We start from the raw sequence: 16,557 nt of genomic DNA, 5'->3' as shown, positions 1-16,557 counted from the left end.
ATATTTGTGTCGACCTCTCTCGTCTCCTGTCACACTGCAGCACAAAATTTCCCCTTTTCCCCCTGCCGACGGCTGCCCCAGTCCAGTCCCAGCATTCAGGCTCTACGGTATCCGTATTCAGTCCGTACTGGCACCACCTCACGCCAGCCCCGTCCACCCAGGTGCCAGTCTGGCCAGCCCGACCCAGGCCTTCGACTGCCCGCCCTGCCTGCCCCTAAACTTTCCAGCCAGGAATGCCTTCATACTTTACCTGACCTCACCTTTCCCAGACTTCTCTTCCCGTCGCCCTTTATCCCACCGTCCATCATTGGTATTTCCCCTTCGTCAGTATCGACTTGTGCGCCTCTCACCAGGCGTCTTTGCTCGACCGTTCTTTCCTGGCCTACTCTGCTTTTTGCGATTCAACTTGGACGACGCCAACACACGCGTCCCGACTCTCACTCGGTACGTTATCCCTAAGTCTGGTGTTCAGTCTGCGAAGTGCCCGAAGCAGGCTCCTGGACAAGAGGCGCTGTATTCGCCAGCTTCCATCGCAGCTGCAGTATCGCGTCGCTGCCACCTGAATTGGATTTCTCGGAAGCTTTCAAAGTGGGCGTAGCGCTCCGTACTAGCATCATCATACATCTCCTGAACAGCTCCTGCCTGCACTGAGTACCTGCTGACTTCGGATTCGCAGCCCTCGCGCTTTCCTACAAGCTTATTCCACCAGACCGGCCGACCGCTCTTTGTATTTCAATATGGGTAAGATGACACCTTCTCCTTTTTTCCCGTCCGGAACACGCGTGCCACAAGGTCGGACGCCACGAGCAGAGGGGAACTGGGCAGGAGAGACCTTGACCCGTCCGCAATGACGCCAACTTCCGACGACGTCGACTTCCTGATGCTTCTCGATCCGTCTTCTACTGCCGGCAGCTTGTCAACAACACGCTTCAACTCGTGTGGAACATTATTTAAACCCGCTCGGTTTGTCGCTGTTGGTCACAGCATCCGTTTCTCTCTGCACACAACACCATCAGATTTCACAACGGGCCACTCGAGTCTCTCTGCAAGTCTCGTCTTCAGCAATGAACAACTTGGTGAATCACATCAACGCACGGACTCGGAGCATCCAACTCGACAGGAACATGCTCAGATTAGACTCGGCGCTATCACCTCCAAGATCGCAGCCCAGATCCAACACACGGACGAGCAGCGAAGCCGCACCTCAAGGGACCATGAGGTCTGCAACCCCGTGTCGATCTCCAAACACCGTTCGCGGGTATAAGAGCATGCTCGACGTGGAAGATGCACCGAACATAGAAGCCACAGATTCGATGTCAATGGATGAGCTGCAGCCTTCTGCACCAGCCAAAGCTGCCCAACGCCGGGGACAGAGTACTTCGGATTCCTCTGCCGGCATAAGTGCCGCGACCAGCCAAGCTGCACAACGCCGGGATCAAAATACCTCGGATTCCTCTGCCGGCACAGGCTCCTTTGCGGTCAGACAGGCTGCTCAACGCCGCAGTCTAAATACGTCGGAATTCTTTGCTGAGACAGGTTCCGTTGTGACCGGGCAAGTCGCCTATGACAGTGGTTCCGAGAAAGGCCGCAGTTGGACGCACATCACTTCATTTCATCATCAGAAAATCATGACGCGCCCTCGGTTTTGCATGGATGCTAACTTGAACTCCCTCATAGCTTCTGACGGCCCTCCCGCTGTGGCTCCAGCCTCCCCCACCAGCGACGACATTATGGAGTCGGTCCAGGGCGTGCCTGTGAGCGACCCTACGACTCTCTCTGTCGCGCACACACCAGCTGCCGAGGCCAAGAACATTGTCCGCCGGAAGTTGACTGGCTACGTCGGTTTCGCTAACCTCCCGAACCAATGGCACCGTAAGAGTGTGCGCAAGGGCTTCAACTTCAACGTTATGGTTGTTGGCGAGTCTGGCCTGGGCAAATCCACTCTGGTCAACACCCTCTTCAACACCTCCCTGTACCCTCCCAAGGAGCGCAAGGGCCCTAGCCTCGACATTATTCCCAAGACCGTTACCATCCAGTCCATCAGCGCCGACATCGAGGAGGCTGGCGTTCGTCTCCGCCTCACTGTCGTCGACACTCCTGGATTCGGTGACTTTGTGAACAACGATGAATCATGGCGCCCCATTGTCGACAACATCGAGCAGCGCTTTGACGCTTACCTCGATGCCGAGAACAAGGTGAACCGCATGAACATCATCGACAACCGCATTCACGCCTGTGTGTTCTTCATTCAGCCCACTGGCCACTCGCTCAAGCCCCTTGACATTGAGGTCATGCGCCGCCTGCACACCAAGGTCAACCTGATCCCCGTCATTGCCAAGTCGGATACCCTTACAGATGAAGAGATTGCGAGCTTCAAGGCGAGGATTCTCTCTGACATCAAGTACCATGGCATCCAGATCTTCGAGGGTCCCCGATACGAGCTGGACGACGAGGAGACCATCGCTGAGAATAACGAGATCATGTCCAAGGTTCCCTTTGCTGTTGTTGGTGCTACCAACGAGCTGCAGACTCCGGACGGCCGCAAGATTCGCGGCCGTGAGTACCCATGGGGTATTATTGAAGTCGACAACGAGGAACACTGCGACTTCGTCAAGCTACGCCAGATGCTCATCCGCACCCACATGGAGGAGCTCAAGGAGCACACAAACAACCTCCTGTACGAGAACTACCGTACCGACAAACTGATCGCTATGGGTGTCTCCCAGGACCCCAGTGTGTTCAAGGAAGTCAACCCTGCCGTCAAGCAGGAGGAGGAGCGCGCCCTGCACGAGCAGAAGCTCGCCAAGATGGAGGCCGAGATGAAGATGGTATTCCAGCAAAAGGTCGCCGAGAAGGAGAGCAAGCTCAAGCAATCGGAGGAGGAGCTGTATGCTCGCCACCGCGAGATGAAGGAACAGCTCGAGCGCCAGCGCCTGGAGCTCGAAGACAAGAAGCAGCGCATCGAGAGCGGTCGACCATTGGAGAAGGAGGGCAAGCGCAAGGGCTTCTCCTTGCGATAAACGCCTTCGTCCATTGCTCCCGCTCTCTACGATCAATGCCTCTGTTTTTGCAATGATGCCGATACAATACCAGCTCGACGCACTCTCTTTCTTTATTCTTGTCTTCCTCGCCTCTCTTCGACCCATTCCTCTTAATCGCACGGCTCACATAATCGCATGACGGAGAAGAAAACAACGGCTAGGATAATGAACGCTTTGTCACAGGCTACGGAGAGGCCACAGTTGCTTGCCACGCCACAAGATATGGCCCGTGCCTCGTTCTCCTCTCGGAACATACATGAGGACGTGAACCTGGGCGATTTGCATCAGCCGGTCGTGGAGAGAGGCGATTGCTAGGGTTTCCGGGCGAACATGGGTCTCATTGTTGACGAGATCCGCTTGGCGTGATGTCTACATGTGTCGATACACACTCATATACATGGTTTCCTTGTTTTGTTTTCTTCTCTTTTACTGTCTCTAATACATGTGGATTGCGAGGCGAGGCACTCGGCCGGCGGCGAATTAACACCTCTGGACCGCTGGCGGACGGGGAGAGGACGAGAAGAAAAACTGTTGTACTTTAGCTGCGAGATGGAACGGTGGGCACGTTCCGGTAGCAGACGTCTAGGCCGCGTATTTCCTAGCTAGTTCGATTTATCTGTTTGCTTGACGATTTTACATGGTTCCCAGTGTGGTGACAGGATAGTTTTGCCAATCGCAAATAGTAGTGTCTCAACTCCGCGCAACGCCGTTCCCAACAATTCGATCCCTTACCATACAATCAGCTACGCTATGCGACTCCTTTTTTGAGTTTTGTCGAGGCTTTGGACAGGATCATCTCTTCTTGGCGTTCCTCATGATGAAGGCGCCTACAACACCTGCTGCAATACCGACACCACTCAGAATCGCCACGCCCATGAGTCCTTCCTTTGCAACCTTGTCGTCAATGAGCTGTCGCAAGTTCGCTGCCTGCATATTGCTAGGTTCTCTCTCCAGCAGGAGGTCATTGTATCGTCGGGCATCCGCGAACGAGCCGAGTTTGTAGTTGCCAAGGGCAAGGTAATAGAGGCATTCCCTGCGACGCTCAGGGGAGTGCCGGAAGATGTCGGACAGCAGGCGGACGCCGAGTTGCTGGTCGTTGCGGTTCGTTGATTTCACAAGTCCCTGTGCACGTGAAAGAGGGCGTGGTCAGTTTTCGGGCCAGCATTTGGGGCGGCCGAGGGGGATTTGTACGAACCCATGCGTAGTTAAACTTTGTCTGTATGCCGACCATTTCGCCTTCCTTCTCATATTGACTGCGGAGCACGTCGAGCTCGTTGGAGTTGAGCGGCCTGCGACAGATGGGTCAGTATGGCTCTTTGGCGTGGTGGTGGGACATGGGACGTACGTCTCTGCGTCGAGGGCGTCTGGGTCGGTCAGCTTGAATGTTCCTTGAGGAGAAAGTTTGGTTGACATACATGGGAGTTCGGCGACCATTATGGCGACTTTGAACGTTTGATTCGTAAAGTTGGTGTGGTGAGGGAAACAGTTTGTCGCAAAGCGAGATGGAATACGGCCGAGGGACTTGGAACTGCTGGCGCTGGTCTTGTTTGATGGCAATCGTCATGTGGCTGAAGGAAGCTCCTTACCACGTCGGCACGTGTGGCAGCAGTGGCGCAGCCGCTTGCTTGGTCGGACTGGTGAGGGTAATCCTCGGTAAGCTGAGCTGGGCGTTGGGCGACGCGATTGTTGACAATCGCCGGGGTGATGTGGGGGTCCGTCAACAATGATGCTGATAATACCACACGACAACCCATTTCAGCGACCGGGGAAGCCCAATTAAACATTGTGCTCATCGAGGCGCGTGTGTCATTCTTCACACTTGCAAACGCCATCATGCTTCTCTCAGAGGAGCCCGCGACGGTATGTCTGGAGCCCTGGTCGGTAGGCACTACTGACGCAAGAACAGCTCATCCACCACACAATCAACAACTTCAACATTCAACCCGACAAACTTGCCATTGCCCGCGTCACGGAATCTCTTTCAACACTACAGCAAGCACGCGACCTGCGCATCCGCGAAGCCGAGTCTGCGCTGAAGAAACTCAGCCGGCAGCTCAACACACTCTCCTCGCAGCACGACGACCTCGTGGAATCGCATTCGGCCAACGACCACGCCTCGCGGATCGCGACCCTTGACACCCAAAAGTTCAGGACCGCCAAGGCGGCCAGCGACGCCGAGATCGAGGCAGAGCGCCTCGCACAGCAAGCCGCCGACCTCAACGCGCGGCTGCAGGAGCTTGAGCTGCAGGGTGTGGACGGGGCCGAGTCGACGAGGCGACGAGATGCTGTGGACGACGAGGTCCTGCTGCGACTCAAGGTCTACCGTAGTCTGGGCATTGACATTGAGCGTGACGGTGGGGAGGCGGGCGAGTGGGGGAGGGCGGTTGTGCGGAACGACAGGAAGGGCGATGTGCATGTGGTGAACATGGACAAGAAGTTCTCGCGGTACTTTTACGCCAACTACTTCTGGTCGACTCTCTGAGGGGGTGAGGAGGCTTCGAGGTAGCGGTTCTGGTTGGCGTTTGGGAGGGTGTTTGGGCACAATTATACCAAGGCGTCATTTGGAATCATGAGAATATGAATGTCTGTTACTGCTTCGTCTTTTGAGTGCTCATATCACTATGCACTGGGTGTCTTCCGGCGTCCGATTTCCACTATGTACATCAACATCTTGGCAAAAACCCCCGACTTTGTTGCCTCTGGTGTTGTAGGCATGCGTTACAGATGTTGAGGCGCAATTTGAACGTCCGCAGTCTACAGGCAACGTGGCCGAGTGGTATTAAGGCGATGCCCTGCTATCTTCACGTAGCATAGGCATTGGGTTCGCCCGCGTAGGTTCGAATCCTGCCGTTGTCGTTTTGCGTGTTTTGAATGAGAGCGCGTCTCTTTTTGCCTGGACGATGTATCTGAAAATGTAGGCAGTGTTTTCTTCCTTCGAACTTTAATATTAAAATCTTGATCAATTGCAGTTGTGATCTATTATTCTTGCGACGACAGGGTGATTGAAGATCTCGGGTAGAGGACTTTTTTGGCCTGTGGAGATCGGCTGTGCAGGAGGATCTCATTTGCGGAGCACCAACGAACGGCGAGTCGATAGACACAAACATCAACAGAAACGAAAGCAAAGCAAGTGAGATGTCAAGTCCATTGTGCGAGCTACTCTTGTTTGCGCCATCGTGAACCCAATCCGGCCAGACAATGATGTGATCAGCGGGATCATCCCTTCTTGGCGGGCATGGGCGAGGTATTCCGACTTAGAGCAAAGTATCCATCGGCCTGCAGTCCGGCCCCTCGAATACCAGTCGGCGTCCTCGCCCTCGAGCTGTTGGGCGACATGCCGACCTTTGGACTTCTGCGCTTCATGACGAGGTAGCCCTCCGTGCCCGGGGTCGTCGGCCCTGCGCTCGGTGTACGGTGGTGATAAGCGTGCGAGCTCGTCGGTCGCGGGTTCACGGTGACCCAGGGGTCATCCTTTTCTTCCTGCGTACCGTTGCTGACGCGCCAGCCGCCTATGCCTTCGTAGTCTCTGTCCGGGCCCAAGGAGGGGATGAGGCCCAGGCTTGTGGGCGGGTCGGAAACGGTGGAGGAGGCGACGGAGGAGCGGCGACGCCTGTGGCAATGCCTTTTGACCAGCGAGGTAGAGAGTACCGGCGAGTTCGGCGGGAGAGGTGTGGTGGGCTTGGCGGCATTCTGGATCTGTGACCGCGGGAGGAGATAGAGCGCCAAGTCGACGTAGATGAGCAGGGCGCGGATGATGAGCACGCTGAAGGCGAAGATGGTGGTGAACGTTGCGAATACGGCGAGAGGTATGGATGCACACAGGATGGAAGGGAGGACGAGCAGCGACAATGGACTGAACCCCATTTTGGAACGATTCACATTTTTCGCACGAGTATCACGAGATGGGTAACGTGGTGTCGCGCCAGGTTTGTGGTTGCTGGAATGTCTGTCGGACAGGTGGTGCGAGAGTTGGCACGTGAAAGTCGTCACTCTTGCTCGTACGTAAGGCACCTACCTCTTGATTCGGTTCGATGGGTCGAGGCCAACTGAAGCCACACACCATCTTCCTTTCAACCGCCTAGTATTACTCTTGTCGCGTTCCTTTGACAAAACCGTCCTGCCGCATGCAATTGGTCAGATATGCATGTGTCTGCCGTGTTGTTTGATCTCGACAAGACGCTGTTCGATCACGTGCATTCGCTTCACCAGGCATTGATGTCATGTCGGGCGTCTTTTGAGGAGCTGCAGCCATTCAGCCCGGCGCAGCTTGCCGAAGCGTACTGCAGAGGGCACGATAGAGCCTACGCGAAACACATTTCTGGGGAGATCACCATACAGCAGACGGACGTTGTCAAGGTCAAGCTGTTCTACAAGTATCTCGGTCTTGCTGAGCCACGCTCGCGCTGGGTCCGCGATGAGTTTCGGAGAATCTACAAGCCCGCCTATCGCGACTCGAGACGCGCTGTCGCAGGGTCCAAAGACATGTTAAGGACGTTGCGAGCGCATGGGAAGAAGGTTGGCGTGGTGACGAATGGGGACCACAGTGAGCAGATGAACAAAATCGAGATCCTTGGGCTCGCTGAATTGTTGGACTGTGTCGTCACGTCGGGGGAGCTGGGATATTCCAAGCCGGACATGAGGATCTTCCAGCACGCACTGGTCAAATTGAACGTGCAGCGCTCCGAGACGGTCATGGTGGGAGATTCGGTGCAGGCAGACGTCAAGGGAGCCATTGCAGCCGGGTTCGCTAGTGTGTTCCTCTTTGCACCCGAGGCGCACGAAGACGTCCGAGAGGTCTTTGGCTGTAAAGTGCCCGTTTTGAGGAGCATGGGGGATCTGCTGTCTCATCTCGAATTAGAATCTGGGGCGCAGGTGATATCCGGGGATGGCAGGCCAAGTGCCGCCGGAGCCGAAGACACTTCAGCCGGAGCCGAGCCGCCCCACACAGTAGCATCCAGTCTTGAGAAGTTGAGCTAGCAAACGAATCAATCGATGCATAAACTCAATGTTGCGGTACTAAAAAAATAAATGAGATAGTAAGCTCTGTAAGTGAAGTCTCTACCTATCAGGGACTCTGTTGACTGCTTCTCTCCAGCGTTGTGATTAAACTCGAGCTTCGACGCCCAATACACGTGGACCCGACCCTGACTGACATCATTGTTCAATCTCACGAATCCAACAACGAACATAAGATCCTCCTCAACCAAGCTTCACCCGTCGGCCAGTCCAGTCATGTCGGAACCTACGAGGCGCAATGGCGATGCTTTCCCCTGGCATCTTGGCGTCTGCGACGCGCACTGCCACCCGACAGACACCTTGTCTTCCCTAAGCTCGGATCCGATAAGCAAAGCCCGCTACCTCACTGCCATGGCAACAAGGGCCCAGGATCAGCATCTCGTCGACTCAGCCGCCAAGCAGCATCCTGAGACTATCGTACCTTGCTTCGGGTGGCACCCTTGGTTCACACATCTGCTGTACGATGATACCTCTGATGAGCCAACGTACGCACCAGACAGACACGGCAACGACAATGGCAAGGCCAAGGAGGAGCACTACAGAAGGGTTCTGACACCAAACTCTTCCACCTCGGAGATACAGCAGGGGTTCATAGTCTCGCTACCGAGCCCTACGCCGCTCTCAGACCTGATCAGCCAGACGAGGGAGTACCTCTTGAAACACCCCACAGCGCTAGTTGGCGAGATTGGGCTGGACAAGGCCTTTCTTCTCCCGCAGCCCTGGTCCACTGACCAGCGTGATGGGTCCCTAACCCCCGGAGGTCGAGAAGGGCGGCCCTTGTCGCCGTACAGAGTCCGGGTCGAGCACCAGATTGCCATTCTCAGGGCACAGCTCCATCTCGCCGGCGAGCTCCGTCGCGGTGTCAGCGTGCACGGAGTCCAGGTGCACGGCGTCTTGCTGGATGCCATAGCCGCCACGTGGAAGGGCTACGAGCGGGTGGTGCTCTCGAAGCGGCAGATGCACAAGATCACAATGGGCGAGGAGGAGCCTCCGACGCCCCCTTCGTCCTCGGACGCCGAGTCGCCCAAGCCCTTCCCGCCACGGATCTGCCTCCACTCGTACAGCGCGTCAGTGGAGGTGTTAAGGCAGTGGCTAGATCCTAAAATTCCTGCTGATATATACTTTTCCTTCTCGGTCGCGGTGAATCTGAGTACCAAGAGTACGAGGAACAAGATCCGGCAGGTGATTCAGGGGGTGCCGGGTGAGAGGATCCTGGTGGAGAGTGACCTGCACAAGGCCGGGGAGGACATGGAGAGCGCGTTGGTGGAGATGTATTCGCTGGTCTGTGAGATAAAGGGGTGGGCAATTGAAGATGGGGTGAAGAGGATACGGCAGAATTACGAAGCATTCATAGGATTAGAGCTAGACGAGCGATAGCGAGCCTGTGCAACGAGATGCGCCAAGTAGCACAACTTACAGTGAAAACACCGAGTCCCGATACTATCTCGTTACTTCCGTCGACTAGCCTCCTCATTACAGGGACTTGCTTCGAAGACACCAGACGCCAAGTCAAACCTATTCATTACCTATTACTTCGTCCAGTACCCCAGCCGGTCGCTACTCGTTTGAGGGGTGGTCTGCGGATAGCCGTCCCCACCAGGGGTATATCGAAAGCCATCCGCAACCATGCTCCCCTCGGCCGTGTCACTCTCATAGGATGGCGGCGGAGCGGCATCTTCCTCCCAGTGCGGCCGCCGCCGGTCGTCAAAGGACACTCGTCCCCTTCCTTCCTCGATGACCACTAGACTCTCAACCATGTCGGCAGCCTCTCTAAAACCAGCAATGTCGGCTTCCAGTGTGTTCTGTTCCTCGCCGGCGGTCCTCAGATCCCGGCCCTGCGGCGCGGAGGACTCCTTCTCCGCGAGACCAAACACGCCGCAGAACAGCTTCTGGAGAAACCCCTTGAAGACGCGACGTCTATTTGCAACGCGGGCCAGGCGTTCCTCGCAGGATTCACGATGGTATGGGAGCCGTTGGACGTCGGAGGAGACGTAGCGTCTCGCACCGAGCACAGCGATGCCCAGAAACGAGAAGATGGTGAACGCCAGAGCCGCGATAGACATGGTCATGAGGAGGTCTTGCTCAGGAGCCGGCTGTCGCTGTTGGTTAGCATCTTGTGTCTCTGGTCTGAACCGCAGAGTGGCAGTGGAAACTCACAATGAATTGTGCCGCGGACGGGGTGGGCGAGGCAGCGTGGGTCGTTGTGAGAGGCCTCATTGTCTTCGTCGGTCGCTCCGCGATGATCATTGTCGAGACGGGCTTCTGGGTCGTGGGTCGGGGCCGGAGGGTGTAGAGGTGGCTGGCTTTGGACTGGACATCTTCTATAACATCGTGTAGCAAGCAACGCCATCCGTTGCATTTCTTCTCCCCCTCTTTCTTGTTCTTGAGATGCGTCAGCTGCTGAATTACACCTTTTCCCGTGCCGACCGTGTCCTCAGCGAGGTTCTGCTCGGGCAAGGGCAGTTGGGCGGGTGTCCAGACCTTCCAATCCTCAATCTCATCCTCGGTAAATTCAGCCACGACCGCTTCATCAATGGTCAAGAGCGAGTCCCACTGCCCACCAGTCTTCTCAAAAAAGGTCCAGGGTTCACTGCCATCTGCGATGACTTCTGTCACCTTGATGTGGTCGAGGACTATCGTCATGGACCAAGAGGTCCCATCCCTTCTATCCGTCTCGAGGTGGGCTTCCATAGAGCCCCCATCAGGGCTACATCGCATCGACCAACGAGTGAGGACAGGGGCGGCATGATTGGGAAGGCTGATGGGAGCAGTGCCGTCGAGTTCTTCTTCGAAAGAAGTCCGTTCTGTCAAGGACTGACTGAACAACTGTATGCGCGAGGCATTGCACAGATCGTTCGTGGGCAGGACATCAACACGAATGGTCTGTTGATTGGGGCATCATCATCAGCACGATCGAGGTCTCCATACTCAGGACAGGAAACTAATGGCAGCCGGTCGACTACCTATCTAGGGCAAAACTGACCTCAAGCTCAGCGCCAGCGCCAGGCACCGGAACGAACGCAGCAGAATGTTCTAGCCCTGGAGTCATCAGCGTCCACCTCGCACAATTCTTTCGTTAATCGCCGGACACACCTAGTACATGCTCGGGACCAACAGAGGTCGCTCCAGCCAGCGACGCAATCCCCACCACGACGACGGTGAGGCCGCGTAGCATGTTCAAGTATCACGGCTACAGCCAAGCAGTCGGTCAGTGAGTACGTGACGAATAGGCTGCCGGCGTGCGCGCGAGAGCAATGGACAGAGGATTCAATGGCAACAGAAAGATACCTTCGGCTGGATGAGGTGCCCGAGGCAGAAAGAGAAGGGGGTGAGTGAATGAGCAGGACAAGTGGAAGCCTAGTTAGCAGTGCGCGCGAACGGTTCCGCGTTGAGGCTGAGCAGCTTCAAGCTGACAGTTGCAGGAGGCAGGTCTCGAGGTTGGTGGTTCACTTAAATCGAAGCACTCTGCTTGGGCGCATTCGCCAGTCCCAGATAAAGACATACTGGCTTTCTGTTCACATCAAAGAAACCACCTGTCCTCTCATGGTAGGAGAGTTGTCCTCGACTTTTGCTGTAGGACTGGAGGTGCCGTCGTGCCGCTCTCCAGAGTGCAAAGTGCAGGATCCAGGAACTTGGCGGGGCTAGGGGATGTGATGACGACCATGCGCCAATCAGGGTAAAGGGGCCCTGTCACGGCTGACGACTCCAGCCCTGTCGGGCAGGAGCTCCCCACAATTCAGGGACCTGACGTTACACGTATGTTACTCGCTAGGCAGTCGCATTGGAGCTTCAATCACCTTCAAATTCTCAACTCACCATCTTCATCGCTTCCAGGCCGCGTTACTCACATCATCCAAGGGCTGTCTGCAATATTCATATTCATATCTGATGGTGTCTATTTAATTAAATATATTTTGATCCAATTCGCATCTCGACGTCCATAATGTCTCGAAGTCGCTCAAGACCAGCAATGCAGTAACTCGTCCACGAACTTGTCTACTCCGTACCTCAAGGCAGGCAAACTCAACGCCCGCTAAAACACCACGTCCTCCAACGGGTACGTATGGTGACTCAGTTCCAGAAAGGACTTGTCCTTATGCTCATGAAAATACCGCTGCAGCGCCCGCACCTTGTCGTCGGAGAGCAGTTGATACAAGTTCCGGACGGTCTACTCCTTACCGATCCAGTAGTGCCGGACGAACATGCCACTGCGCCCAGCGCCGCCATTCTCCTCTGGCATGCCGTTGCCGCCCTGGCAGCTGATGGCCCGCAGGTCCTTGTGCACATCATAGTCGTAGCGCACGTAGTTGCCAAACGCGGCCTGCTCGTGCGCCCACTGCGCACAGCTCTCGTACTCCCCCCTCTCGGTAGGGCAGTCCAGCCAGCGCTGAAAGAGCTCCTGCGTCCTCTTGCTCTGCTGGGCGATGCTGAAGCCCGTGTTACACAATACCCAGCCCCTGGCGTCGCTGTTCTGCTCCGAGTGCGGATCCTCGGCCATGGCGATGAGCGTCTGCGGCGTGATCTCCCACAGGCTGAAGAGCCACTCGAGCGGGACCTGCACGTAGTTGAAGATGCCATCCGCGTCGAGGAAGACAAGAAAGTCGTACGTCTTGAGCGCCTCCTGCTCAATGGGCACCTTGACCCATGTCTGGTGTCGGTCCTGGTACTCGGGGGCGCGGACGAGACGATAGTTGTACCCGTGGATCAGCGCGTAGTGGAAGTGGTTGAGAATGCCAGCCGTGCGAGGCTTGTTGTTGTCTGGCGTCAGCGGCATCCCTGTGCCGAGCATTGAGCCCGTGGAGGTATCCAGCCGGGTGTCGACGTCGATGATGAGGACCTTCTTGCCCAGCGGTGCCCAGCGGCGCGCATCCTTGGGAATGTCATAGTGGCGGTCGTCGAGCGTGTCGCAATGCGTCTCGTTGAGAGGATGGATCATGCCTTGCCGGGCTTCTGGTATCGTCACGGATAAATCCTCCCCTAGCTCCGACGCGCTGAAGATGGACCACGTCCTACTGCAGATTGGTTAGCAATGGGCCCGTACATGGATGCGGTGGCAAGAGATGATATTGCGTCCGTCTGTCATGGATCGCCGTCGGGATGTGGGCGTCTCGGGTAGCAAGCATCTTCCCCCACCCACCCCTATACTAGCATGTATTGGCAGCAGACAGACATTTTGTCGGTACGCAATACCAATACGGACGCACGTATGTGTAGTGTCATCTCGGCGTAGAAACGCCGCGCAGGTCCTGGGCCTAGACCAGAAGCTTTCTTCCCGAAGGATTGCCCGGGGCGTATTTAGTATTATTGATACTACTCTCACGTTAATGCCTTTCCTACTAAGGCTCTCCTACGAGTGCCACAGGACGACGGCTCGTGACCCGAGTCCCGGACTTCAGCTTGCCCTTTTATGCTGCTATGATTAAACACGAAGTCGCAACGGCAATGGAGTGAGCTCGTGATAACCGCACCGCATTCCAGCACGTACGGAAGAAAGGGGGCAGTCTTCATTGAGTATGGCGATAACCAACAATCAGGCCAAGGGCATTCTTCATGACGAAGCCTCGCCCCCTGTCTAGACTTTGCATTCACGCAATTAGTCCATCATTGCCATACTGAGGAGAAAAATTCACAGCCCATGTGCCTGGTCCGTAGCGTCGAGTCGCAAAGCAGACGCATTATCCTACTTGAGCAAGTCTTTCAAAACCGATACGCGGGACTCGGCCACGTCGGACTCCTTGCCCATAATCTCCATGATGGCTACCATCTTCTCTATTGGTTGTCAGCTGGTGCTTTCTGCAGACTTGGCGTCGTACTCACCTATGTCGTCCCGGCCCCTTGCGTACAGTGGATCCTTGTACGCCAGCTGACGATCTCCGTCCGTCTTCTCGACTTCTTGCAGTGCGTTTCCGATGCACATTGCCTCGAGAAAGGCCCGGTGGTTGAACACCCACCAAACGCGTGCTTCCTGCTCGAGCAGCTCCCAGAGCATAAAGAAGGCCGTAATGGCGTCGTGGGCAGACTCGAGTACGAGTCTCAGGTTGACACTCGACTCAGGGCAGTCGGACGCGTGCACCAGCATCAGGTTGTGGTGGTAGTTGCTGGAGAGGAAGAGGGTCTGCCGCACGACGCGTGGCTTCTCGACAACCAGCCTCGTCAGCTGGTCTGCGTCCCAAGAGCGGAAGCTGTCGGGAAAGGACCTGTAGACGGAGCGAAATTCGCCAATTATCTTGGATTTGGCCCGTGCTGTCGGACAGATTGGCATGTCGAGTGAACGCTGCGAGCAGATTGTTTCTTGCACCAGGTTGGCGAGTGTCCACGATGCGCGAATATAGGCAATGTCCGTAGGATCACTGAGCGCAATGGAGGAGCTGTCATCCAGATCTTCCACCTTGACATCTGTGTGTGTGGCCGACGGCGGAAGCGACAAGAGAACAACCAGGAATGTATCTTGCAGCAGGACTGCCTGCCACAGCTTGCGCCTCTGCTGCTTTTCAAAGGGCGTCGCGTCTGGTGTCACAATGTTGGGATCGCGATGGAGACCCATGGCGTAGGCCTGCCGCACCAGGACTCCCGCAAACGCCCACCCATCTGAGGCGTGGTTGTCGTTGATGAGGAAGTAGGTGATCAGCACCATGGTCTGGATCGACGTGATGGACGCCGTGCTGAGGTACGAGAACATGCGCAGGGCCTGGTTGCTCGCGGAGGCGTAGAACTCGGCCGAGTGCTTGCGCTCGGATATGGTAGTTCCCGTGCCAAACTGGAATTGCGTGCCGAGCGCAAAGATGACGAGCATCAACCCAATAAAAGATGCATCTGCCATGTTCTTTGCCTCATCTGACAGCTGCCAAAAGTGTTCATACTCGGCGTAAAAGGTCTGGCGGTGGATCATGGGGTACACTGGATCAACGCACTCAAAATACCGCTCCAACAGGACATCGGCTTGGTACTTGTGAGGGAGCACAGCGACAACCTCGGCCAGGCCACCGCCGCAGGTCCAGTAGTTGGCAAACGGATGCTCGGCGCCGACACCAAAGACGTTGCTCGCCTTGGGCACCGAGTACGGGACGTGGCTGAGAAGACCCGTGGACCCTGAGACAGGTCCTCGATCTGCTAGGTTGGGAACGGGGGCTGAGGCGTAGATGCCGGGCTGGTTCTTTGGGGGCTTTGTTATGCGCCGGCCATTTGTCGCAGCCGCATTCGTCTTTCTGGCGAGAACTCTCAGTCACCGGTGATGTCTTGATACTGGGTCCAACTTACTCGATGAGATTAGCCCTCTCCGCATAGACGCAAGGCGTCTGTCTCCGCACACCTGCGAGCGATAAGTTCATGGTTCTCTCGGGAGCAAGTTGCGTCTCTACTTACAGGCTGTGCAGTGAGGACGCCCGCGGTCACACTGGAGAGCATCAGCATTGGTGTTTCGGTTGTGGTCATTGCTTCACTGACCTTGGTTTTGCGGTCGACACATTCTTGACACGACAGAGTCGGCTTGTTGCGTTTCTGCTTCTTTCGCGCATGCTCCTGGCCTCCGTCGAGCTCGAACTTGATCTCGCTGCGGAGGTAATCATCCTGCGCCCCATTCCGCTCTCCGTAGATACCGTCACTATCTGCCAAGGCATCTGGTCTTGACGGCCTCCCCATGTACGAACCAAAGTGCACCGGCTGTGTCTCTTGCGGCGACGGGAAGGAGCCCTGGCTGGTAGCCGAGCTGGGCGTCAAGACTGAGGCGGCATGACCCGGGGTGCCATAGGGGTGAGGCTGAGGCTGATGGTGAGCGGCCACTGGCACTGGCGGGAGCACGGGCTGCTGCGAGTGTGGTGGCGCGGGCTGGCTGTATAGACTGGGATACGGCTGTTGAACGCTAAGAGGTGGTGGTGGAGGTTGCTGTTGGCCATGACCGCGTCGCAAGTCCATGCTCAACAGGCCCTTCCCCGGATTGAGTAGCGATTGCCAAGGCGTGAGTGATGTGCTCCCACTTCCCAGCACCGGGAATAATCAGGCGCTGAAGGTTGTCACTTGTGCAGCTCTCGGTAAGGAGTCGGCTGCAGGACAGACCGCGGATCTGTCGGATGGGGATGCAATTGGTGCGAATGATTGGGCTGAAAAGGCCCGGTGCCTGGCTTTTCACCTTGGAGCAAGCAGTTCGTTCGGCTACCAGCTATGCCCGGCAATCAATAGTTGATGGGCGCACTGCACGGGCTGGTTGACATGTCTCGGAGCCACCGTTGGTAGTACCAAGTTCGTGGAAATAAGAGGGGAATCTTTTGAGGTTGATCCTCCATATTTGCGGAATTGGAGGCTGGATGGAGCATTGTTGGAGCCTCCAGTCCAGTCTCGGTTCCGCCTTCTACTTTCGTCACGCGCGTCTCGATGAGTGTCATTGGGTAAGGCAGGTAAGGCAGGTAAGGCAGTACTCCGTAGGGAGAGCGAGCCAGTCCCGATGCAGCTAGCGAGGACAACCGCGTACCGACATGGACCTACGTTTTCGACACTTCTCACAAGC

At 56.1% G+C, this 16,557-nt stretch overlaps 8 protein-coding genes across 8 annotated transcripts; 4 read left to right on the top strand and 4 right to left on the bottom strand.

Annotated features, from left to right (window-relative positions):
- Positions 1-1,628: 1,628 nt before the first annotated feature.
- Positions 1,629-3,020, top strand: J7T54_002307 (Cell division control protein-like protein; the record flags this gene model as incomplete). The annotated part of the gene is made up of 1 exon (XM_051506486.1): positions 1,629-3,020. The coding sequence occupies one exon, from the start codon at positions 1,629-1,631 to the stop codon at positions 3,018-3,020; it is 1,392 nt and encodes a 463-aa protein (XP_051362270.1).
- Positions 3,021-3,833: 813 nt separating this feature from the next.
- On the bottom strand, positions 3,834-4,475 carry J7T54_002306 (Tetratricopeptide repeat 11 Fission 1 protein; the record flags this gene model as incomplete). Its single annotated transcript, XM_051506485.1, has 4 exons — positions 3,834-4,163; positions 4,237-4,330; positions 4,387-4,405; positions 4,457-4,475. The coding sequence occupies 4 exons, from the start codon at positions 4,473-4,475 to the stop codon at positions 3,834-3,836; spliced, it is 462 nt and encodes a 153-aa protein (XP_051362269.1).
- A 399-nt stretch (positions 4,476-4,874) lies between these two features.
- J7T54_002305 (kinetochore protein spc24) lies at positions 4,875-5,523 on the top strand (the record flags this gene model as incomplete). Its single annotated transcript, XM_051506483.1, has 2 exons — positions 4,875-4,901; positions 4,948-5,523. The coding sequence occupies 2 exons, from the start codon at positions 4,875-4,877 to the stop codon at positions 5,521-5,523; spliced, it is 603 nt and encodes a 200-aa protein (XP_051362268.1).
- Positions 5,524-6,257: 734 nt separating this feature from the next.
- J7T54_002304 (uncharacterized protein) lies at positions 6,258-6,905 on the bottom strand (the record flags this gene model as incomplete). Its single annotated transcript, XM_051506482.1, has 1 exon — positions 6,258-6,905. The coding sequence occupies one exon, from the start codon at positions 6,903-6,905 to the stop codon at positions 6,258-6,260; it is 648 nt and encodes a 215-aa protein (XP_051362267.1).
- Positions 6,906-7,181: 276 nt separating this feature from the next.
- J7T54_002303 (uncharacterized protein) lies at positions 7,182-8,018 on the top strand (the record flags this gene model as incomplete). The annotated part of the gene is made up of 1 exon (XM_051506481.1): positions 7,182-8,018. The coding sequence occupies one exon, from the start codon at positions 7,182-7,184 to the stop codon at positions 8,016-8,018; it is 837 nt and encodes a 278-aa protein (XP_051362266.1).
- A 255-nt stretch (positions 8,019-8,273) lies between these two features.
- On the top strand, positions 8,274-9,434 carry J7T54_002302 (uncharacterized protein; the record flags this gene model as incomplete). The annotated part of the gene is made up of 1 exon (XM_051506480.1): positions 8,274-9,434. The coding sequence occupies one exon, from the start codon at positions 8,274-8,276 to the stop codon at positions 9,432-9,434; it is 1,161 nt and encodes a 386-aa protein (XP_051362265.1).
- A 152-nt stretch (positions 9,435-9,586) lies between these two features.
- On the bottom strand, positions 9,587-11,232 carry J7T54_002301 (uncharacterized protein; the record flags this gene model as incomplete). The annotated part of the gene is made up of 4 exons (XM_051506479.1): positions 9,587-10,150; positions 10,215-10,764; positions 11,041-11,090; positions 11,173-11,232. 4 exons carry the CDS (start codon positions 11,230-11,232, stop codon positions 9,587-9,589), a joined length of 1,224 nt encoding a protein of 407 aa, XP_051362264.1.
- A 993-nt stretch (positions 11,233-12,225) lies between these two features.
- J7T54_002300 (uncharacterized protein) lies at positions 12,226-15,968 on the bottom strand (the record flags this gene model as incomplete). The annotated part of the gene is made up of 6 exons (XM_051506478.1): positions 12,226-13,069; positions 13,742-13,826; positions 13,875-15,262; positions 15,315-15,366; positions 15,420-15,450; positions 15,501-15,968. The coding sequence occupies 6 exons, from the start codon at positions 15,966-15,968 to the stop codon at positions 12,226-12,228; spliced, it is 2,868 nt and encodes a 955-aa protein (XP_051362263.1).
- Between the last annotated feature and the right edge of the window lie 589 nt (positions 15,969-16,557).

The sequence above is a fragment of the Emericellopsis cladophorae genome, assembly GCF_022114955.1.
Source record: "Emericellopsis cladophorae strain MUM 19.33 chromosome Unknown NODE_22_length_311439_cov_122_237611, whole genome shotgun sequence".
NCBI classification, from domain to species: domain Eukaryota; kingdom Fungi; phylum Ascomycota; class Sordariomycetes; order Hypocreales; family Bionectriaceae; genus Emericellopsis; species Emericellopsis cladophorae.
Note: the sequence above shows the minus strand (reverse complement) of the source record. Positions and strands in the feature narration are given on the sequence as shown.